Source organism: Hyla sarda, chromosome 1, assembly GCF_029499605.1.
Source record: "Hyla sarda isolate aHylSar1 chromosome 1, aHylSar1.hap1, whole genome shotgun sequence".
NCBI lineage: Eukaryota > Metazoa > Chordata > Amphibia > Anura > Hylidae > Hyla > Hyla sarda.
The window spans coordinates 172,073,841-172,099,630 of NC_079189.1; the positions used below are offsets into that span (position 1 = coordinate 172,073,841).

At 41.9% G+C, this 25,790-nt stretch overlaps 1 protein-coding gene across 5 annotated transcripts in view; it reads right to left on the reverse strand.

Moving 5' to 3' along the window:
• AFG2A (AFG2 AAA ATPase homolog A) overlaps positions 1–25,790 on the reverse strand; it is a 436,735-nt gene that overhangs the window by 331,464 nt on the left and 79,481 nt on the right. For all 5 annotated transcript variants that reach the window (XM_056563833.1, XM_056563838.1, XM_056563848.1 and 2 more), the window contains one exon: positions 10,627–10,781. In XM_056563833.1, coding sequence (XP_056419808.1) covers positions 10,627–10,781 — 155 coding nt within the window. The remainder of the gene's footprint in view (positions 1–10,626; positions 10,782–25,790) is intronic.

The window sequence follows — 25,790 nt, forward strand, 5'->3', positions numbered from 1 at the left end:
CACTGCTCAGTGTTATTATGTCACTCAAATTGCAGAGATCGTATCTCTGACGGGAGACAATGCACCCCTTAGAGAGCGCTGGCTAGTACTGTGAACCATTGTATATAACATTAGATCATGGCTGCTTATTAAAACGTAACCCCCTTAAGGACTCAGCATTTTTCAGTTTTTGCATTTTCATTTTTCCTCCTTACCTATTAAAAATCATAACCCTTAAAATTTTCCACCTAAAAATCCATATGATGGCTTATTTTTTTGCGCCACCAATTCTACTTTGCAGTGACATTAGTCATTTTACCCAAAAAATCCAGAGCAAAATGGGAAAAAAAAATAATTGTGCGACAAAATTGAAGAAAAAACTAAATTTTGTAACTTTTGGGGGCTTCCGTTTCTATGCAGTGCACTTTTTGGTAAAAATGACACCTTATCATTATTCTGTAGGTCCATACGGTTAAAATGACACCTTATTTATAAAGGTTTTATTTTGTCGTACTTCTGGAAAAAAACAGAACTACATGCAGGAAAATGTAAACGTTAAAAAATTTCCTCTTCTGACCCCTATAACTTTTTTATTTTTCTGCATACTGGCGGTATGAGGGCTAATTTTTTGCGCCGTGATGTGATGTTTTTATCGGTACAATTTTTGTTTTGATTCGACTTTTTGATCGCTTTTAATCTATTTTGATTGGTTTAAAAAGTGACCAAAAATACGCTATTTTGTACTTTGGAATTTTTTTTTTTACGTATACGTCATTGACCGTGTGGTTTAATTACCGGTATATTTTTACAGTTCGAACATTTACGCACGCGGTGATACCACATATGTTTATATTTATTTACATAATGTTTTTTTATGGGAGGGCGATTCTGACTTTTATTAGCAAGACAAAAAGAAAAAAGGACACGCGCCCTAGTGTAATACTTCAAGACCTTGGGGTAAGGGAAGGGGTTGGTGTTCCACTTACCAGATGGTGTTGCGCTATGGGCACAACACCTAGATGAGCTCGAGTGATGATGCAGTGTGCTGAATGCAGCCTGGATCCTCCGGTATCAGCGTGGCTGGCCGGATTGCAGAGATATCAGGAACAGGAAAGGGAAAAATGATCCTCAATAGGCGCAATAAACAGCAGTGAAGGAGATTTCAATGGTCATCCATCATTCATATAAAGATATTTATTGAGCACACAATGGCAACGCGTTTCTTGCCCGGATCGGGCACTTCCTCAGGCAAATGTGCATGTACAAACATAAAAATGGCAGCAACTTAAATAGGCATGGATACGCAACTATTCAAAGGTCAAATCAATTAGGCTATTCAGGAACGCTAGTAGTAAAAAGCACACGTATCAACTTAGTGATCTAGATAATTTACATAAAACAAACTTTATCATAAAAGAGTTTGTCTCTAAAGGAAAGAGACATATACAGTAGTTGGATTTAGTAGGTTTGCGGCTTATTGCGCTGTAGTATCCTGATAGGAGAATATGGTTCAGTATTTGGAGATATCTGCTGAAAACTCACAAGACCTATTGGGTGAATGATCAGCAGAAGCCCTGTGTTAGGTATCAATGAGTAGATCGCTATTTTGTTGCATGGTGAGTTTCTCTCCAGACAGCGGTGGTGAGTGAAACTCACCATGCAACAAAATAGCGATCTACTCATTGATACCTAACACAGGGCTTCTGCTGATCATTCACCCAACAGGTCTTGTGAGTTTTCAGCAGATATCTCCAAATACTGAACCATATTCTCCTATCAGGATACTACAGCGCAATAAGCTGCAAACCTACTAAATCCAACTACTGTATATGTCTCTTTCCTTTAGAGACAAATTCTTTTATGATAAAGTTTGTTTTATGTAAATTATCTAGATCACTAAGTTGATACGTGTGCTTTTTACTACTAGCGTTCCTGAATAGCCTAATTGATTTGACCTTTGAATAGTTGCGTATCCATGCCTATTTAAGTTGCTGCCATTTTTATGTTTGTACATGCACATTTGCCTGAGGAAGTGCCCGATCCGGGCAAGAAACGCGTTGCTACTGTGTGCTCAATAAATATCTTTATATGAATGATGGATGACCATTGAAATCTCCTTCACTGCTGTTTATTGCGCCTATTGAGGATCATTTTTCCCTTTCCTGTTCCTGATATCTGACTTTTATTAGGGAAGAGGTTAAATCACCTTTATTAACACTTTTTTTCACTTTTTTTTTTTTTTGCAATGTTATAGCCCCCAGAGGGGACTATAACATTGCACACACTGATCTCTTACACTGTTCACTGCCATGCATTAATATGGAATTGATCAGTGTTATTGCCGCTCGACTGCTCCTGCCTGGATCTCAGGCACGGAGCAGTCATTCGGAGGTCAGACACGCAGGAGGCAGGTAGGGATCCTCCTGGTGTCCTGCAAGGTGTTCGGGATGCCACAATTTCACCGCGGCGGTTCCGAACAGCCTGACTGAGCTGCCGGGATGCTTTCGATTTCACTTCAGGCGCGGTGGTCAACTTTGATCGCCGCATCTTAAGGGTCAATACCGAGCATCACCGCGATCGCTGATGTCCGGTATTAGCCGCGAGTCCAGGCCATTGATGGCCACCAGGACCGACCCGATATGGCGCAGGACATAAATATACGTCCTGTGTCATGAAGGAGTTAATGAAAGCCACCCTCTTCTGATGTTTTGTCAGCTACCACTGACTTTATCAAGAAAGTGAGGCTAATGGCTCTGAGACCGGATTCCCTGGTTTATATAAGTTCCGTTTGTGACGTTTAGGCTGACGTCATCACTTAGCGCATCACTGTGTGCCAATCATAGCTCTGCTCGTCACTAACACATCCTATCTGCATCATGTCACATGGCTTCCCGTTATCCAATGTATCGGCCCGTATTGCGCATGCGCCCGGAATTAGAAAAACCTACAGCGCTACATTGTTAATGCGCTTGCACAGTCCGTGTACTCCGATCCATATCCTCAGCCCCATCTCGGACTTTAAGCACATGCGCACTTATCGGCTGGATCATTCCTGTGAGTACCCTATCTTACCTATCGCAAGTGCCTTGCACCTGTGCCACTTTCTTATTAATGTAGTTTGGACAATATTGTTGCTCTTACCATGTACCTGTATGTACAACAGCCTCTCATCACTTTTCATATTTTATATGTTTCTTAGATATCATTAAAACTGTCTTGATCTATAGTGCCAAGGATTATTCAAATACATCCATCTCTTGTAATTTAGTTTTTCTACTTAATTTTTAGATATCATTATGTATTGTCCTAATCTATGATATGACAATTGTAGTTTGGACATATCTCAGGGCTCTCAGACACCAATAATTCAATGCTGGCAATTATACACACATTCATTTGTATGACTAAATATGTATACATATGGGTGGACACACTCAGTCACACTTTTGCATGACCAAATATAGCCCCCCATGTATATATAGAGGTTGAATCATGATATTCCTAATCTTGCATATATTCCTTTAGCAGAGCTTACATATAAATGGGAGTCAAGAGGGACCTCTTGTTAACTACTAACATTAGTGTAAAATAACCTTATAAATCAATATATAGTGCTAACATAAATGAATGGAAAAATAGCAGTTCTACTAGGCTAGGAAGGAAATTTAGAATAAGGCAGAATAGATAGAGATAAATAAGAAAGAAAGGAAGTGTCTGATGATAAGATACAAAATATAATTACATTTATTGAATAATACTGTGAGGTCTGGGGCAGGGCCCTTGCCGCAGACTGCTCACTAAAATAGAATGGTAAAAGTTAGTTATAAACATTTAAAACATGACGTTAAAATAGTATTGCACTTAAACGGTGGGACAATGGTCCAATGTTTGTAATAGGATATGTCCAATAAACAGTTTTTGCAGCGCTGGAGGCTCGCAGTTACGAGCCCAATGAGTATACTTGTATGCGCAGTAGTGCTGAAGATCTATCCTCTATACCCCGATGGCATGGGGACAAAGTACAAGAGGAAAAATAGATCAAAGTCAGGCACTTAGTGCCTCTTACCGGCTCCGGCGAAAGCAGTCATATGCGCATAGCAGTGCTTAACGGTGAAGATGTCCGGTACAGATAGTTATTGCGTAGTCCGCTGGAAAAGGTAATGTTCGTTTGTAGCATGTGGTAGCGCTGGAGGTCTTTAGTGTGGGATCCCTCTCTACCCCGACGGAACGGGGAAAAGCCGAGAGAGCAGTAAAAGACCAATAGTGGTGGACAAATATTCCAAATAGTCCTGACTTCTTGTGCAAAGGAAGTCTTGGACCAGGCGCGTTTCGGGGAGCAGCGTCCCCTTTTTCAATGGTGAATATGCAAAGACTGTGTGGTTCGATGCTCCTTTTTGCCGAAGCTACAAGGGAGCCGAAAATGCTCCTGGCTTCAACCTAGGCGTTAACCAAGGTATCAGCCAAGGAGCAGTATACTGATGGCATCTTGACCAAAGCCGAGATGCCCAGGGGTTGCAGGGAGGTGAGGAACCTAATGGCCACACACACACTTTCCCTAGACCGCCAGGAGGGACACCCAGAAGGGCTACCGCATCCTGACAATCCTGTGTACAAATAAAGACACAAACGTGGCACAGTGACAAACAAAAAAATAATAAATAAGTGGATAAGTGCAGATATACTGCCCGGTCATCCGGCCGGATCTATAAAAATTGCCCTGATCCTAGCCAGAAGGCCGGGATACCAAGGGTGAGTGCCAAAGGTGAAGAGTAATGGTGCAGTGCGTTCACTCAGTGAGTTATAACACCCAGTGAGTTTCAGCACCTCAGGGTCACCACTCCCCGAGGCACAGAAGTACCTCGGCTCTACACCCCCCTACCTCATGGCGAGACCCGGAGGAAACAGGTCACATCAGGACAGCCATCGAGCTGATTCCTCAGAACCAGCCCCGGAATGCCGTGGTACACCTGCCCCCTACCATGCAGCACCCATCCCCACCAGCATGAAACTGATAAGAACAGATACAACACTTGATCTTAGCCAAAAGTTTTTTTTTGTATTGAAAGAGCGTTATTGTCCGTTCAGTCATTACAAGTCATACAATAAATTACAATCACACAAAGCATGACAGTACAATACACAGCAAAGTTTCCCTAAGCTATACATCACACATCATGGTACTCTAACACTACGCTCAATCCTGTAATAGAAAAGCACAAGGAATCGAGTAACAAAAGAATACAATCTGTGATCGGGGTAGGGGTAGGGGCATGGGCTATGGGGAGGGGCTGGGGGCGTGGGGGGTATGGGCGACTGTGTGGGTGTAGGGAGGGGGCGGATCACAGGGCCGAGACTACTGGGCTATATCTTCAGGGGGGACATGGGGAAGGAGAGGAGTCTTCACTCTTCTTCTTCTTCATCGACGTCCGGGCTGTCCAAGATGGAATAGTCTTTAAGCAGGCTCTTGATCAACCTGCGGCAGTCCCGGACGGACATGTTCTCCCTGTTGATCATGAGGCGGTTCCTGGCAAGCCACACTGCATCCTTAAAACAGTTCATAAGGCACCAGGCCTCCTGGATGGCCTCCACGTCGTGGATTCCAAGGAACAGACCGTAAAGCACCAATGGTACGATAAGCAGTTCCTGGGTACAGAGTCTCTGAGTTCATGTTTCAGGGCGTCCAACAGACCCTGAGCAAAGGGGCACTGCCAAAAAAAGTGCAAAGATGTTTCCTCCACATAGGGGCACCGGGGGCAGTACTGGGTTCTGCACAGGTTGCGGGCATGCATGAATGACCTGAGGGAGAGACCTCCCTTGATGGCCATCCACGACAAGTCCTTGTGTCCATTGGTAAGCCGCTTTAAGGCTACTGAGAAGCGATGTTTTGGGGTGCTTGCCCCTCATCAGTACAGAGCAAGGTGTTCTGGTTGGCTAGGATGAGAGACCTGTAGCGACTAGCTAAAAGAGACGAGTATTTTCCTCAGGGAGAGGTACCACTTCTGGTGTAAAACTGAGATTCAAAAAGGCCATTAGCACTCCGCGGGCTTTCTGGGTAAGAATTTATGCAAAAAAGTTAGTTGCAGATTGATCTCTCTCCCACCAAGTGATCCCTCCACCCACTGAAGAAGACAGGCTCCGTGTCATCAGCTGACTAGTGAGTCAGGTCTCGGCCGCATTGCAACCTCGGAAAAATCTGAAACAACAGTCATTTTGTATGCTGAGAAAAATAAATATTGGAGTTAAAATCACATAAGAATTGTGAGAAACCGTCACACACAGGTACAGACACTATATTATGAACTACACTAACTTTACAGCCCCTGTAGCATAGTCAAATAAAAAAAATTCCTGGAATACCCCTTTAAAGACAGAAAAGCCCACATTGCTCCCTGAAATAACTTGAAAAGGACAAAAAAAAAGGAATAAAATAAAGTTATAAATGTAAAATTAACTGAAGAAACTCAGACATTGTTTTTGAATTGTGGTTATCCACCATTATTTTGAAAAGCAAAATAAAGAAACTGGCCTGGACGAATGGTCCCCTGAGCTGTTATCAGTGTCACCGAACTAACCCGTTGCTACAGGCTGGTAGTGCGGGTGACACTGTTGATAACCATACTCACCTGTCCGTGATCTGTGGTCCTGGTCTCCCCATATCTTCCTCCGTTCCTTTTGTTCGGCTGCCAGGCTTGGGGCACGGGTGGAGCTTCCTGAGGTGGTAACGTCAGGAAGCTCTGCTTGAGCCCCAAGCCTGTCGGCCAAATGGAGGGAACAGAGGAAGATCCTGGAAGAACGGGACCACAGATTGCGAACAGGTTAGTATGTGCCCTGTCCTGTTATCATCAGTGTCCTGCCTGTAGTAACAGGTTAGTGTGGTGACACTGATGACAGTTTTCCTTTAATAGTTTGTTGCACAACCTTTTGAGGCAGTCATTGCAATAAGTGCTTTGTGTAACTCTCAACGAGACTTCTGCACTTGTCTACAGATATCTTGACCCACTCCTCATAAGATACTGCTCCAGCTACCTCAGGTGTGAATGAGTGCCACAGATGTTCAATAAGGTTCAGATCTGGGCTCATAGAAGGTCACTTTGGTATAGTCAAATATTTTGCTCTTAGCCATTCTTGAGTGTTTTGGGTCATTATCCTGTTGGAGGACCTATGACCTGTGACTGAGACAAAACTACCTGACACTGGGCAGGACATTTTCCTCCATAATGCCTTGATAGTATTGTGAGGTCACTGTACCCTGCAAAGATTTAGGACACCCTGTGCCAGATGCAGCTAAGCTTCCCCAAACAAAAGGGAGCTTCCTCCATTCTAGTAGATATAGTTTTCTTTTCTTTGTATGCTTTATTTTTGTGTCTGTGAACATAGGGCTGATGTGACTTAACAAAAAAAGCTCCAGTCATGCCACATGAGTCCAAAGGGCATTCTGCCAAAAACTTTGGGACATTTTGAAGGGAAATGTGCTGCACAATGTTAGGAAGCTTGGTGTCAGTCGCATGTCATGGGTCCTCCAACAGGATCATGAATTAAAGGAGTACTCCAGGATTTATTTTTTATTTGGCTGTGCTACAGAGGCTGTAAAGTTAGTGTAGTTCCTAATATAGTGTCTTCACCTGTGTTGTATGGCTGTTCTTGCAATTCTTATGTAAACTTTGCCTCGATGTTCTTTTTTTAGAAGCATACAAAATGAGTGTTGTCTCTGGCTTTTCCCAGGTTGCAGTGCTGACATTGCCTCAGGAGTCAAATGTTGAAAGGGAGCATGGCAGTGCTTCAATGGGTAAAGCGATCGCTGGAAGGGAGGGAGATCATTCTCCACAGGGCTGCAGGGAATTGTAGTTCCAAGGGCTGCAGGGAATTGTAGTTCCAAGCACTGCATGGAAGGAAGCCTAACTGTGCTGCAATGGGTTGGATGACTTGTAGTTGGAGGGATGAAACTCCAACAGGAAATAGCCATTTTACAAAAAGAAAGCAGTGGTGCAATGATGGACTCACAGCATAACCATTTAGCCACAAGACAAGCATGGATCCTTCGGTAATCAGGCAGGTAAGTACTAAAGTACTAAAGTCACCTTATGGTGGATAACCCCTTTAAAAACACACAGCTAATCCAATTCAACATCTGTGGAAGGAGCTGAAACATATAGTCTGCGGAAGGCACCCTTAACATCTGGAGCAGTTTGATTATAAGGAGTGGGTCAAGATGCCTTTAGCCAAGTGAAGTCTTATTGAGAGTTACAGAAATCTCTGGATTGCAGTGACTGCCTCAAAAGGTTGTGCAACAAAATATTAAAGTAATATTAAAATATTTTGTTTTTCATTATGATTCTGTTGAACCACAATTCAAAAGCAATGTCTGATTTTCACCTGTTAATTGTTAGTACATTTTTATTCATTATTACTTTTGTCAGTTTCAAATTATTTCTTGGACCATTGTGTTTTTTTCTTTCTTTTAACGGCAAGGTATCAACAATTTTGTCCACGTCTATATTATGCTGTTTATATACACTTGCTACCTTTATCACCCCGTGTGAGGTTTTGTCCCTATACCCTAGTTCTACATCTTCCAGCTAAGTCGTCTTTTTCTCCATAAAATTTGTTGAAAACTAGCTTACCCAAAAAGAAGGAATTTTACTGTAAGAGAGTTTTTACACCACAATATGCCTTAACATTGGCACTTAGCCCCTATAAGGTGGTTTGCTGTGCCTTAGGGTTCAAGTCTAAACACATATATGTTCGTAAAATGACAACAGTAGTCTGATTACTGAGTCATTAAAGTCTATGGGGTCTGCACTTGCCTGTCCACTGATATATCCCATTGTGACAGGATGCTGAAGTATCCATGCAACATAAAGGCAAACCGTATGAAAGCACCTTAATATAGAAATTGGCATACTGGTGCACTGTAGTTAGGTCATATTCTGCAGCACATTAAAGAAGAACATGCAGCGGCCGAGTAGACTGGGCAACAAATGTTTCGCACGATTCCTGTGCTTCTACTGAGGGCCCAGTAGAAGCCCGGGAATCGTGGGAAACATTTGTTGCCCAATCTACTCGTCTGATGCATGTCTGTCCTCCCCCTGCCATGTATGAATTACACAGAATAAAGCCCTTGGTTTTACTTCCAAGCTACCTTGGTGTGCTACTTTTCTTCTTTTCTGTGTTGCTTCCATATGGTCTGATATCTTCAAGTCGTGCACCCGTGGGTGCTGGAAAAAGCGCCATACCATTTAAAATCCATTCATTTTGCAATGTGCTGTCATGTTCTAATTATATATTAATTAGGTTTAAAAATTATCATTCTGAGGTAAACAATTGTACATAAAAGGTGTATGGAATTGCACAAAACGTAGCATTGTCTGACCATAAGACACATTTCCTATTAGCTGAGACATTTATCACTGAAGCTCTATGATTTTCTCATTCATCAGTGGTGAACAATACAATGATATTATTTACTTCACTTATTTGAAAAACAATACAAATGGAGCAATGTAAAGAAACAATATTCTTTACTATGAGAGCTATATTTCATGGGAAACATTATTCTTATGACACAAGATTGTGTATGATTCTTTCATAGGCCTGAATCACAATAAATATTGGAATGCTCTTCAGATTGGGGGAAAACCTTTATATCTATGGTCAGTTTCAAGTGTGTCTGTTAGCAGTTTTGTGCTAAACACTTAATAGAGGATGCCCTTGCTGACGGCAACATAACAGACAGATTTGCAGCAGACTGTCCCTTACGCTTGAGAGAACCTACAACCAAAAACCAGCAGCACTTGGCTATTGCTTTTACTGCCCCTCTTTGATGATTAACAGATTTCTCCCTATCACTGCCAAGTAGCAGCAGTCACTCTTTTCTGGCTGTGTACTGTCTGTTTTAAGGTGTAGGTTTTGGAAACAGTGTGTATGTTCCTTAGCATAACTTAACTGACAGGTTCCCTTTAAAATAAAGAGACCGCCTCTTGGACACTTATGATCAAAGGTGCCCAGGACAATAAAACTGAAGTTATATTTAAACTGTTCTCTCTTTCCTCTATATAGCACTGTCAGCAGTTTAGAGGGCTTAAAACTGCTGACAGACTCCCTTTGAAGGTATACTCCATGGTAAGCTGACATATTGTGTTATACCAAATACAGGAAGTGACAGGGGTGGTGCATAACACACAGCAGTTTTCTCTACAAAAGCCAAAATAAAGTAGGTCAGATTTGTACATGTGACATTCTTCAAGAAAGAAATCAAGAAGAATATAGGCATGCACGTGTCCTTTTGTTGGCTATTCTAGAATCCTGAATAGCAAGTTTTATACATAGGGGACTTCAATATTAATTCAGCAGAGTTATCATTCAGTTCAACAGGAAAGCTGGGTGGCAAACACCTTTGGGAGCAGTAGTGGTAGCCAAATTGGTTATAATTGAACTTATATATAACTAAGAAAAAGCAGAAGACTTTTAACAACTTGTTGATTCAAGACATTTTTGTTATAGAGATTACAGCACATATGGTTAAAAGTTCAGCTACATTATGTAAACAGTGTCATAATTCTAAACACATGAAATATAATGCATTTACAGACAACTGTGTTTTGACTCAAATGTTACATTTGGCAACATTCATAGACAAGCTTTACGTACATTGGGCACATCGACTGCCACCTCCCGCATGGCACTGGGCCTGACATCATTCATCGCCTGAAGAAAGTCATTTATAGTGACTACCACAGAGCCAGCCACTTCACTGTCTGATGGGTTACTCGTCTCTCCTAGTTTCCTCCTCAGAGCATTCAAGCCTGCAAAAGGAAGCCAGAAAGTCTTGAACTGTGCAGCTCATAGGAAACAGAACACTAACAATATTTTTTAATAACAGACATTTATAATAAAATGTACACACTTTTCTACTCAACTCTTTCTGTTTACCTACACACCCAAAAAACAGTGATAAATTAATCGGTCCATATGACATTTGCCAAGTGTATGAGATAGGGAAATCATTCTGGTTTTCTATTTTGACCATTTCAAGGAAACTTGGCTACATCCTAGGTCATCATGTATAGTACTTGGTCATTCAGAACAAACAGCAATGGTAAGTCAACTTAGCAACTTAGGCAGCAGTTAGCCCAGTACATTGCAAATAGAAATATCTTTTTTATAAATTGAAATTTTAGAATACTAAATGACAGTATTTTATTTAATAGTAGGAAAGTGAGAAACATGAAGAGATTAAAACAGATAAACGAAAATAATAAAATGGAGGCGAAGTGGACATCACCAGAGGATACCAGATGTAATTCTTGGACCAGGCACCATTAACTACAAATGACTGCATCAAAATGTTGCCTGTCATTTATGCATAAGTTAGTCTAGCTACTGAATGCACTTTTAGGAGCTGCCAATATTGTTGACCAAAACCTGACAAAATAAATTGGGAAACACAGCAGGTAGTAGTCATAATACCACAGCACCAACAGATGTAAACCACAAACAGGCTGTGTCCAGTATGAAAGGGATACACAGAGAGTTAAATACAGTAAATACCGGTGGGGACAGATAGGGAGTTTAAATATGGCATCAGGGCACATAGGGGACACTGATAATGTATGGGGGCAAAGAGTTGTCCTAGATATTATGTGGGCGCATAGAGGGGGCTAGTTACACAGTAGGGGCACAAAGGCAGGCATCAGACAGTGGGGCTTGTAAGATAGGGAAACCTTCAGAATTTTGGACTTGAGCATTTATTTATTGAGGATAATGATCCAAGATCACATAACTATGAGTGACAAAAGTAAGTGAACCTTTGTTTCCAGTATCTGCTATGACCCCCTTGTGCAGCAATACCTGGATCTAATCGGTTCTGGTAATTGTTGAATAGTTCTACTTATTGGCTTGAAGTGTCAGGTGGAAGGGTGTAAAGCCCGCCGCCAATGGACTTGGGAGCTGTGGAAACATGTTCTCTGAAGTGATGAATCAAGCTTCTCTATTTGTGCACCAACAGTAACTTTTGGTGCACAAGAGATTATAATATGGAGTTGTTTTTCAGGGTCTGTCCTAGGCCCATTCATTTCAGTGAAATCTTCATACCAAGACATTTGGGTAAGGCCCTTTTTTCCAGCAGGACTTTGTCCCAGGGCACTAAGCAAGGTCCATATATATATATATATATATATATATATATATATATACACACACACACACACACACACACACACACACACGGTTGGGGGAGTTTGTTATGGGAATTTGTTATGGAAGAACTTGAGTGGCCTGCACACTGCCCTGACCTCAACCTCATCGTAACTTCTGGGATTAACTTGAAAAGCTCCTATAGGTGTCCTAATACTTTTAGCCATGTATATATTTTTAGTTTTTACAGACACCAACAATGGCTGGGGTGTGTCATAGGACTATATTTCCACCCATAAAAGGAAAGCCTTGTACCAGTTCCCAAATAAGAGTTATCGGCAGCAGTTAAAAACCAGAACATGTCATGTAAAGAGCGGCCACAATTTCCATGACTCGACATGTCCTGTGTAATGTACTGTAACCTGCCATAATTCAACCTGATGAACTCTTATCATTTTTTATTAGTTTTAGTATTACTTAGGCTCTGCACATAAACTTGTAAGGTGTCCATAAACCTTCAATAGTTGTCAACCAATCGGGCATGTGTCTTATTGGGGAGAAAAAAGATATGTTAAAAAAAAAAAAGGGTGGGGGTGGGGGGGGGGTGAGACATGGTGCTATATAGTGCTTTTATCCTGCAAGGGATATTAGATGTGATAGGCAAAAAAATGGGAGGATGGTCACCTTTTATGTTTTAAAAAGCATTCAGCATCATGTAGTGTTTGGGAGCTGTTTGTCTATCAGTATTGATTCTGTTGTGGAGGACATAGTAGTGTAGGTATGTTTGGGGGGTTCCAGGCAGGGAGCCCCCCTGTAGTCTGACTAAGGCTGATAGCGCTTCACCCAAAAAGTTCCGTACAATGTTTCCAGTTGCAGATAAGAGCGATATTTTATTTCTATAGTCAGGTACAGTTAGGACAATGCATTTTCAAATACTCCACTCTTCATCATGGACAAAGGAGTATTCCTTTAGAAACATGTTATACCAGACTATAGAAATAAAATATTGCACTTATCTGCAACTGGAAGCATAGTCCTGAACTTTTTGGGTGAAGCGCTATCAGCCTAAGTCGGACTACAGGGGGGCTCCCTGCCTGGAACTCCCCAAACACATCTACACTATCATTGGGGAGAATAGGATGAAATCCAGTATACTTTTTTACCGACATCTGTCAAACACCTAATATATATTTGACTGTGGTCTGGTTTTGATGATATCTGGCTGTTGACCAACAGTCTAAGACATTACTAGAAGTAGAAAGTAAAATTGTGCTCTTAGAGAGAGGAATAAGTAAACAACAAGTTGAAAATGATGGTAACGCATTTTAGCCATCACTTACTAAATCCTGCCAGAGAGACCTGATATGCTTTAACCTGACATAAAGCTGCACCATGTAGAATCTGGTGCCTACACAGAAAGACTGAAGAGCTATAAAAGGGCATGAACACCTGCCTTAACTCCCCAGGCTCTGTTACGGAATCACAAATATTTGCAATACAGACTTCCTGTAATGTGGCACATTCATAATGAACAGGATACGGTACAATATCAATAAAAACATTCCAGGGGGCCAGCTGGAGAAGAAAGAGAGAGCAACAGTCTTCAGGCAAAGGAAATGCTACAAATATCTTCCCTATTGTGACCGCAGATCATGTTTTTAAGCTAATTATTTTAAGAAGCCCAATGGCAATGGCAGACAAGTTCCAACGCTACACAAGCCATGGTACTCACTAAATGAATGCAAATTACGACCATGGTTGTGGCTTAAAAACTAACCAAACTACTTTAGTCACATTAACATAAAATATATTTTTTGCAGATTTTCGGTTTTGCCCATTACCTGTAGATAAAAAATAAATAAAAAATTATATTGTCTATACAGCACTCACATGAAGCCGAGCTCAAAAAGCTATCATGGCATCTTTTCAGATAAATCAATTGTACATGTTAAAGGGGTGGATGATAGGTTTCAAATGAATGGTCTATGTGCAGATCTGGCTGAGGAGCCCCCCTCTTTCCCTATTAATTTGAAGGGATAATGGCGCTCATGACAGCACTGCAGCCTCTTCAATGTTCATTTCTGCTAAACAACATACGGGGCCAGGTACTGCTGCATTATCTCATTTAAGAGAACCTTGTGCAGACACTGCTAAAAGAATGGCAATGCAGGTACTAGCAGAAATAAAAGCTTGCAGATGCTGCGGTGCTTGCATGGACACTGAAGCCCCTTCAAAGAGCTGATTGGCGGGTGTGATGGGTGTGGGACCCCTGCCAAGCTCATACTGATGGCCTATCCAGAGAATATGTCCTGAATTATATAAGGTTAGTTATTTCCATTAATACACAAAACTGTGTGATACATCTTATTTGGGTAAAATAGCATCTTCCTCACTTTCCAAAATTATGTAATCGCCATTTCACCATCTGAGGCCACTTGACAAAAAATGCTGCTGACGAAATTTTTCTGTCCAGTTATAATCCTGTGAAACGACAGACACCAGACCGAACCCCGTCAAATCCCAAGCAGCGGACCAGCCAGCTCAGTCTTCTGCTCATGAACAGAATCTGTGAGGAAGGCCCCGAACAGAGCCGCCGACACAGATGTGAACCTAGCCTTGGCTGTACAACAGATTATGTTTTGCTGATACAACATTGGACAACTTTACAGTGGACTTCCCATTCTTAGTGATGCCATATTTCAGGAAACAATGGCATGGTTCAGTGGACTTCAGTAGCCAAGAGAGCTAACCTACCGCAGTACATAGGCTGAACTAAAGCAGTACTGTGGTCTAGAGCTGGGCGGTATGACCAAATATGTGTATCACGGTATTTTTGTAACTTATGGCGGTTCCACGGTATATAACGGTATTTCTTTCAACCCCCCCCCAACCCAAATCATGTGACCCGCGAGTGCTCTTCTGCTCCCCCCCCAAATCACGTTACCCGCCAGCGCTGTTCTGCTCCCCCCACCAAATCATGTTACCCGCCAGCGCTGTTCTGCTCCCCCCCCAATTAATGATCAGCCCAGCGGGGTACTATTCACATATGTCACCCACAAGCACTGCCCTCCTACTCTTTGTTGGGGGTCGCCGGCGCTGAAACTCACTATACGCCAGTGGTCTCCAACCTTTGGACCTCCAGCTGTTGCAAAACTACAGCGAATGGCTGTCCAGGCATGCTGGGAGTTGTAGTTTTGCAACAGCTGGAGGTCTGCAGGTTTGAGACCACTACTGTACGCTGTATACCTATGCCCGGGCTGCAAAAGATAAAGAAAATAAACTTTAACTTACCTATGTCGGCCACACGCTGGGGACTGGAACGTCGGACAGCCGTCAGCCTATAACCGGCCGGAGCGCTGTCCCGTCCCGGCCAGTGATAGGCTGAGCCCACTGTCATGTAAGAAGCCGGCTTGGGGGGAGCAGAACAGCGCTGGAGGTTAGCATGATTTTGGGGGGAGCAGAACAGCGCTGGCGGGTAACATGATTTGGGGGGGCAGAACAGCGCTGGCGGGTAACATGATTTGGGGGGGCAGAACAGCGCTGGAGGATAACATGATTTGGGGGGAGCAGAACAGCGTTGGCGGGTCACGTATGATTAGTTCCCCAATTTGGGGACAGCGCTGCGCTGGGCTGATAATTCGTTCCCGAGGGGGAGGGGCCAAACCGGTATTGCGGTATGGGAAAAATTAATATCGTGCAGCCCAAAATGTTGGTATTCGGTATGAACCGGTATACCGCCCAGTCCTACTGTGGCCCCTTCATTTTGAAGATCAGTGCCTGTCCCAGAAATCAGACTCCCACTGATAAGAAAGGGGCTGCATATCCTAGCAGCATTTTATTACTTTAGCAGCAGGGAAAAGTCTGTAAAACTGATTTACCTCTAAAACTTCAGAATGTTATGGTTTAAGTAAATGCATGACTGTATATAAACACATATGAACTGTAAATCACCAAGAGAAGGATGTATCCCTATTGTGTTATTATTAAACCCACAAAAAAGAAGAAATTCTGATCTATTTATGTTTCTAAAATTCAGTTTCCCCTCTCCAAATGGGTGAATGAGTGATCAAAGCTTTCCAAACAAAGCCTGAAGTCATTCGAGTAAAATGTGCGTGCACAAGCCACTTCTGGGGTCATCATTTAGCTGGAAATATTTTTTACATTGAGCCATAATAAAAAGCAGACTGGGAATAAGAGCATGTATTTTCCTGTTTCCTTGTGCTGTTTTCATAATCATAAGTCTCTCCTCCCACATTACTCCAGCGCTGAAACCTAACCACACAAAACTTAATAAGATGCATGGGGCTGTATGACATACCACAACAAACCCGCAGCAAATCTCAGATGTGCGTGCAGTTGTAATTTTCTCCCAGATGCACATTGCAGGGAAAATCATATGTCAACTGTAAGATTCACAATCCTACTAAATTACACATGCAAAAGCATGTACAACCTAGATATTGCATACAGACGTGGCTGTCCCATGGCTATATGTTTCAAAGGGACGGCATAATTCCAAAGATTAGAAGGACTATGATTATCATCACATGACTTCCCTTTTAGCTTCCAACTAAACACCAGAAAAACATTTTTGGCACATGCCCCATATGGGAAATAACAGGAACCAATATAATTTAGTTTTTTTGCTTGATTGCTTATCAGTGTTTACATAAATGCTAAACACTGTGGTCTCTGTCCCTATTCTATGATCCGCTGAATGGAATAGTAACATTGGATTCCTTAGCTAAAAACCTCTATTCCCAGCTCTGATAAGCAAAGCTGTCTTGTCACTACAAGGAAAATTCTACTAGAATCCCCCTATTTTATTAGCACCACCCATCATGCTGCTATATCTGTCAGTGCATCACTCATCTGGATACAGGGTCCCAGCAACAGACCCTTGGTTGACAAATGTCAATAAAGTGGAATACTTTACCCACCACGTACAGATATCTTATGTACAGGATGTCAATCAGCAGATCATTCCATGATAAGTGATGTCATCTGGTATTTCTACCTAACCGATACTTTTTACAGAGAATATAACTCATAGAGAAGGGTCTTTTAAAACCAGCTTTTAAAGGAGAAGTATCATGAACAATAACATACCCCCTTTCCGTAGGATAAGGGATAAGTTTTAGATCATGGCGGGTCCGGCCGCTGTTCAGAGCCCCGGCTCTTTCTGGGATCAACAAAGCAGCAGCCGACACGCCCCTCCATATATCTCTCATATGGAGGGGCATGTCGGCTGCCACTTCATGCAGGGGTCGACATGCTCCGTTCCCGGAGAGAGCCGGGACCCTGCAGTGCATATAAGAGGTGCTCTGCTCAGAATGACACAGACCGATGCAGCTAAAGAAGTATTTTTTTTACAATAAAGGCATTATTCTATGAGTGATCCTTACCCTAGGGCTGGGGACAAGAATATAGGGGGCTCCACTAGTATCAGGTTTGCAATAAAGTCTGCTTTGCCCATCCTATTCTGTTGCTATGGGTTCATCTCTGCCACAAACTGCTCTGCCTTAACATTACACTAGTCTAAGGACACAGCCAATTTCCTTTTTTGAATTTAAGTATTTTATCTTCTCACCTTTTAAGAGCCATAACTCTTCTATTCTTTCATCCACAGAGCTTGTTTTTTGCAAGACCAATTGTACTTTGTAATGACACCTTTAATTTTACCAAACTATTTTGGTGAAACCCATAAAATATTATTTGTATGGAGGAAGAGAGAGGTGGAAAAGAAAACTGCAATTTTTCCACCTTTGGGGGGTTGTTTTTACCAAGTGCACTTGTGAAAAAATGACATGTAAACTTTAATCTGTGGATACGATTAACCCCTTAAGGACCTAGGACGTACTGGTACGTCCGGAGTCCTTTCCCTTTCTATAACGCGGGGCCACGACAGTTAATAGTGCGCGGCAGTGATCGCGGTGCCGCACGCTATTAACCCTTTAGACGTGGCGTTCAAAGTTGAATGCTGCGTCTAAAGTGAAATCATGCCGGTTAGCTCAGGGGGCTGTTCGGGATAGCCGCGGCGAAATGGCGGCATCTCGAACAGCTGTAAGACACGAGGAGGGTCTCCTACCTTGCCTCCTGGTGTCCGATTGCCGAATGACTGCTCAGTGCCTGAGATCCAGGCATGAGCAGTCAAGCGGCAGAATCATCGATCACTGGTTTCCTATGAGAAACCAGTGATCAATGTAAAAGATCAGTGTGTGCAGTGTTATAGGTCCCTATGGGAGCTATAACACTGCAAAAAAGTGAATAAAGATCATTTAACCCCTCCCCTATTAAAAGTTTGAATCTCCCCCCTTTTCCCATTAAAAAAAAAAAAAAAAACAGTGTAAATAAAAACAAACATATGTGGTAAAGTCGCATGCGGAAAAGTCTGAATTATAAAAATATATCGTTAATTAAACCGCACCGCCAATGGTGTACGCAAAAAAATTCCAAAGTCCAAAATAGTGTATTTTTGGTCACTTTTTATTTCATGAAAAAATGAATGAAAAGTGATCAACAAGTCCGATAAATACAAAAATGGTACCGCTAAAAACTTCAGATCACGGCGCAAAAAATGAGCCCTCATATGGACCCATACGCGGTAAAATAAAAAAGTTATAAATTGAAAGGATTATGATTTTTTTAAAGGTAAGGAGGAAAAAACGAAAGTGCAAAAACGGAAAACCTCCTGGTCCTTAACCCCTTAAGGACGCATGACGTAAATGTACGTCCTGGTGCGGTGGTACTTAACGCACCAGGACGTACATTTACGTCCTAAGCATAACCGCGGGCATCGGAGCGATGCCCGTGTCATGCGCGGCTGATCCCGGCTGCTGATCGCAGCCAGGGACCCGCCGGCAATGGCCGACGCCCGCGATCTTGCGGGCGTCCGCCATTAACCCCTCAGGTGCCGGGATCAATACAGATCCCGGCATCTGCGGCAGTGCGCGATTTGAATGAATGATCGGATCGCCCGCAGCGCTGCTGCGGGGATCCGATCATTCATAACGCCGCACGGAGGTCCCCTCACCTTCCTCCGTGCGGCTCCCGGCGTCTCCTGCTCTGGTCTGTGATCGAGCAGACCAGAGCAGAAGATGACCGATAATACTGATCTGTTCTATGTCCTATACATAGAACAGATCAGTATTAGCAATCATGGTATTGCTATGAATAGTCCCCTATGGGGACTATTCAAGTGTAAAAAAAAATTTAAAAAAATGTAAAAGTAAAAGTAAAAAAAAAGTGAAAAATCCCCTCCCCCAATAAAAAAGTAAAACGTCCGTTTTTTCCTATTTTACCCCCAAAAAGCGTAAACAAATTTTTTTATAGACATATTTGGTATCGCCACGTGCGTAAATGTCCGAAAATAAAATGTTAATGATCCCGTACGGTTAACAGCGTGAACGAAAAAAAAAAAAAAAGTCCAAAATTCCTACTTTTTTAATACATTTTATTTAAAAAAAATTATAAAAATGTATTAAAAGTTTTTTATATGCAAATGTGGTATCAAAAAAAAGTACAGATCATGGCGCAAAAAATGAGCCCCCATACCGCCGCTTATACGGAAAAAAAAAAAAGTTATAGGTCATCAAAATAAAGGGATTATAAACGTACTAATTTGGTTAAAAAGTTTGTGATTTTTTTTAAGCGCAACAATAATATAAAAGTATGTAATAATGGGTATCATTTTTTTAATCGTATTGACCCTCAGAATAAAAAACACACGTCATTTTTAACATAAATTGTACGGCGTGAAAACGAAACCTTCCAAAATTAGCAAAATTGCGTTTTTTGTTTTAATTTCCCCACAAAAATAGTGTTTTTTGGTTGCGCCATACATTTTATGATATAATGAGTGATGTCATTACAAAGGACAACTGGTCGCGCAAAAAACAAGCCCTCATACTAGTCTGTGGATGAAAATATAAAAGAGTTATGATTTTTAGAAGGCGAGGAGGAAAAAATGAAAACGTAAAAATTAAATTGTCTGAGTCCTTAAGGCCAAAATGGGCTGAGTCCTTAAGGGGTTAAAATGATACCCCTGTTTACGTTCTTTTCTATTATTGTACTGCTTTTTAAAAAAACTCAAACTTTCTTTTAACATTTTACTATTTATTTTACAATTCTTATGTTCTCATAGGGGACTATTTAGAACTATCTTTGGATTGCTATTACTGTTCAGTGCTATAAAGACTTCACTGCAACTTTTGCTTTAGATGTTTTTTTTTTTCTAAAATTGTGTCGCTATGCCATAGTCTGGTGACATTTTGGCAGTGGTCAAGAACTGATCATGTGCGATTTGTCGCACAATTTGTTGCAAAATCTACACTATCCCAGACCTGGCTTACAAAACTGGCAGAGGACAGCATTTGTAAAAACTGGAGCATTTTGGCCCAATGGGTTAAAAGTCACAGAGGAGGAACCATACAAAAGTGTTCTGAACTATAATTTCAAAACTAAATTTATACTAGCGCCATATTTAACCCATGCTATGCAAGCATTAATAAAATTGGTGCACATACACATTACAAATTAAAAGTGTAGAAAAATCAATCTCCTACACCACCCTTCCCCCCCCCCCCCCCCCAAATGTGCCTAAAGCACTTTAATCCGAAGCCTCACAGTCCTTCTTCCAACTCACAGATTTGTCACACTGTATGGGCAGCACCATTCAGGTCTCTGGTTGTCCTGGTCTCTGTCTCTAGGGCACCTGTACAGTGGTCCCTCAACATACGATGGTAATCCGTTCCAAACGGACCAACGTTTGTTGAAATCATTGCATGTTGAGGGATCCGTGCAATGTAAAGTATAGGACAGTGGTCTACAACCTGCGGACCTCCAGATGTTGCAAAACTACAACACCCTGCATGCCCGGACAGCCGTTGGCTGTTCGGGCATGCTGGGTGTTGTAGTTTTGCAACATCTGGAGGTCCGCAGGTTGTAGACCACTGTTAGAGAAAGTTGTACTCACTTGGTCCCCGACACTCCGGACCGTCACTGCTCGTCACCACTGCCCGGGATGTCGCTGTCGCCGCGTCCCTGAGGTGTCCCCGACGCTCTGGCAAGGCCTCTGCTTCCCCGGCAACCGCGCTCTCCGTCGCCGCCATCACGTCGCTATGCACGTCGCTACTATTGAATGACGGGAAGGCATGCGCAGCGACGTGATGGCGACGATGCAGAGGATCCCGAAGAGGATGCGCCGGAGCCCCGAGGACAGGTGAGTGACCATCACCGGAGCTCACGGGGCACCGTAAACGGCTATCCGGCAGCAGCTGAAGCAATCAGCGCTGCCGGATGGCCGTTTATGCGATGGCCACGACATAAAAAAGCATTGTATGTTGATGCTGCCTTCAACATGCAATGGCCTCTGAGAGGCCATCGCATGTTGAAATTATCCTATGTCGGGGCCATCGTATGTCGAGGGGTCACTGTATTTCTGATAGCAGGTAAGTAACACTTCTCAGGCTATCCACATCTCTTTGACATCTGCCTCCGGCCCACCAACATACTTCACAGTGGTTGTGCTCACACCTGCTTACTCTGCACACACTCATCAGGACCCTGTTGCACTACACACGGTTGTTACTGCATTCACTGTTCTGTCACCACAGGCTTCACAATCCCCTCTCCAACCAATGTTGCAATGCTAAGGTGAATGCCATAGCGTCTGCAAAAAATGTAAGGCCTTGCGTGGGTCTCTGCTAACTGTGCCTCCTTCTCCAGCAAGCTGGCAGCCAGGAAACTGTATTACTTTATTCCCAGTGTATGAATGGCTGATACATATTAGCATCAACAAACAGAAAAACAATAAACAAAGGGGGACACACATAACTATTGTAAAACAGACGTGAGCCCAAAAGGATCAGATGGCCTTACCTAAAATGCTGTTGAAGCTGAAAGAGTCCTTTATAAAAAAAAAAAAGACAAAAAAAGACCCATTATATAACAAGTCCTACATGTAACATATAAACTGGTTCCTTCTAAACCCTTTTAACTGCAGTAAGAAGGTTCTTGTGTATTCCTACCCCATAGGCTTGTGTAAGATTTGTGCAAAAACAATCTGTAATATAAGATCTTTTTAATTGCATCTTGTAGACTTGAAGAGATATGTCCTTCTAATACATGCCTTGTAAACCTCTTGGATCTTCCCACACGCTCATGAACATACTTGGACCAAGATCACTGAGTTAATCATTTACTTATTAAGGTCTTCTTTTTCTCTATGCCTTTGGAATCGTATCTGTTAAGGTTATGCAAGGTCTATATAAAGTGACATTATAAAGCTAAAGATGTAATAGAGAGAAAGAACTCCAAAATGAAGTTTACTGTTGCATACCAGAAAAGCTTGCAATCCTGAAAATACAGATACTTAGAGAGCACTATTAGCTGACAAGAAAAATATGCAACTGACTAACCCTCCTCTGAGTTATGTTTCAGGTCTGGATTTAATATTTACTAGCTCCAATCACTTGAAAATCTGCTCCTTCCTTTAATACTTGTCCATTTGCCCTAGGTTACCATACTGAATGAGGATGTGGTTTTGTGGTTTGTTCATTCTCTTTCCTGGTAGCCTCAGATTTATTTGGATGTCTGTAATGTGTTATACATTTTGTAAGGAGGCATAATTCTTTTCTGAACAATTATGGTTTCCTAAAGTGTAATTATGCCTGCGTTAAATATGAATGCAGCTCTTGACAACTAGAAAAGTCCTTAGGACCTGGGACAGGTTTTTGGCTGTTGAAAGGTTCCGTGGGTGGATGTACACACTTTCATAATTTTTTATAGGGCAGGAAGCTCTACTGTTTGTGCAGCCATAACATGGGTTTGCCAAAAAGCCCCCAGCATATGAGGATGTAGACAACAGAAACAAAACAGTAAGGTACACCATTTACAGAAGTGCAGCATACTGTACATAAAATTCCAATACTCCAGCATACATGGATCTAAGGCTGTTATGACACGGCAGTGTGATGGCCATCGGGGGGAGCCGGGTAGAATAGTGGGAGGAAAAATACTGCAAGCACCGTCTTTTTCTCCCGCTATTCCCTTCAAAAAACAACAGCGCCCGACGGTCCCCATAAAAGTAAATGGGAACCGTCGGGACCCGTTGTTGCCCGTTGCTCCCTGTCACGAAAATGGCCATTAAAGTCACACAAAAAAATAAAAATAAATAAAAGAGAGACTTAAACGGCCATTCTTGACGAGGAGCAATGGCAGTGTGAAAGGGGCCTAACGTTGTCAGATTACAGAAATTTTAAAGTGTTTCATATTGTGACATGAAACCGATCAAAAGTTCAATAAGTGTCCAGGTGCTAAGACCCCCAATGATTGCCAAAACAAAGAAGGAGAAGTGCTCGCTCATTTCTGCTCAGCTCTCAGCAAGTCAAGCAAGTGGACTAGCACAAAGTCTCACAGACTTTCAGTAAATCCTCACACTGCTTGCTTGGCTTAGGGTCTATTCACATGGCAGAATTTCCGCTTATCCGCCCCAATTCCGCTTGTGAGGGTTTTGTGCTGAATTGGTGCGGAATCCAAGCAGAAATTCAGCAAAAAAATGTGAATAGGAGTGTGGACTCCATTAGAAGTGTATTGAGCTTTCATTTGAGGAGGAATTCCGCTTGAGGAAATTCTGCCGTGTGAATAGACCCTTATGGAGCAAAAACATAGGGGTACATGTTTGTTGTGGTAATTTGTTTAGTGACTGTTGGGGTTCTCAGCACCCATAGCCCCACAGATTTAAACTCATCATTATGACAAGTCTAAAGTTTGTTAAAGGGTCTATTCACACGTACAGCATTCTGCGCAGATTTGATGCAGAGGATTTTCTGCTGCAGATTTCAATGTAAACTAAATGACTGAACACAGCTTTAGATCCTGCGCATCAAATCTGTGCAGAAAACTATACGTGTGAATAGATCCTAAAAGGTACACTTGTCATTTTTACTACACTTTTTAGATCCCTAACATAACATTCCTTTGACCTAATGCCGACCCATTGTTTTTGCTCTTTTCTCACTGGTGCTGGATTACCTATCTAGGGATTTCTACCAGTCCATGGACTGATATTTGATGGTGTTATTGGCCAAAGTACCAAATTACAGTTCATGGACCATCTGCTACAACTCAAGGCTACAAAGACTATTTTCTGTAATTTATTTATGAGCAGATCAGCAACAAAACGATATTATTTTCTTCCAGGTATCCACTTGAAAGTAAAGTCAACAGGACAGGCTGCAGCAAAAAAAAAAAGGAGGATAAAACAGGGGTTTATAGTTTCTTATGAGGGCAGAATAAGAGGATGTTGCAACTGAATTAAATGCTGCTAAATGTAAACATTGCTGTGGCACTCATGTTTGTACATGGACACCATCCTTCTGCAATATAAGGCTTTGTGCAAAAGCCAACATTTGTGCTATGTTTTTTTTTATAAAATGTAGTTCCATTAATTAATTAATTAAAAGGAGATATATCATGTAGAAAAAGTTATCCCCTATCCACCATGATCTGCATGGGACCCTGGTTCTCCCCAGCGGCCGTCACACCCCCTCAATGTATCTCTAATGGAGAGCCAGAGATAGAGAACAGCTCTCCCATAGAGATACAGGGGGGTCCCAGCTGTCGGACTCCCGGCGATCCAAAACTTAACCCCTATTCAAAGGATAGGGGATAAGTTTTTCTGCATGATATATCTCCTCTAATTTTACTGCAAAGACAACCCCTTTTATTACTGAAGCATTATATATTTATTTATATACTTTTTTATTTAGCAGTATGCAGTCCTCCTTCAGACAGCAAAGTTTATTCGATTTGCAAACTGGGACAAAGCTATTTCTGATTTCCATTAACCGGAAAGAATGTGACTGAGTTTCATTACTTTCTTATGTTTAGTCCTTTGTGAAAGACAATAAAATAAAATATACTGGAAACATTCGTTTTTATGGCACACTCGTGACTTACCTTGTTAAAAGTATCAAGTATCCTTTCAATAAATTGCTATGTTCACAATGCTTTCAGCTTTTAAAAATATATTTGCATAAAATATAAAAACTAAGTCACGTTAATAAACATAGTCTTCACAATAACCAATAATAAGACCTTTCAGACAGTAGGCTGTTTTGTAATGTACAGTTTTGTAATGTACAGGTACAGAAAATGTCCCAAATTTATCAATCAGAGGACAAACACTGTCTGGTTTTCCCATAGCAACCAATCACAGCTCAGCTTCCATATCCTGCTGGTAATGATGATGAAGGCTGCACTTTATAAATAGTAGGACTACTAGCACAATTACAAGGCAGCACTAATGGAGGGGGGAGAGAGATAAGTAAGAAGCCTTGATTTACCTTTCAGAATTAGTATGGACCCTCTGCAGGAGGCTACACGGCTCAGGATTAATGCATGCACAGATTGTTAAGCACAGGAGAGAACATGCACTGGCCCCGTAACCATTTCTTGCATTTCATCTTGCTCACAATGTTGCTAGAAAAGGAACTGGGAATTCCTGCATTGTCGCTTACAGGGCATTATATATCTGTGCAAGTGTGACTGTGCTCTCGATTATGTGGCAAAGCAATCCGCAAGTTTAGGAGGAGAATCTATGAGCACAATGATGAAGGGGAGGACAGGAAAGACACTTGTGGGAACATAAAGCATTTCTCAGCCCTGAAAGTTAGTTT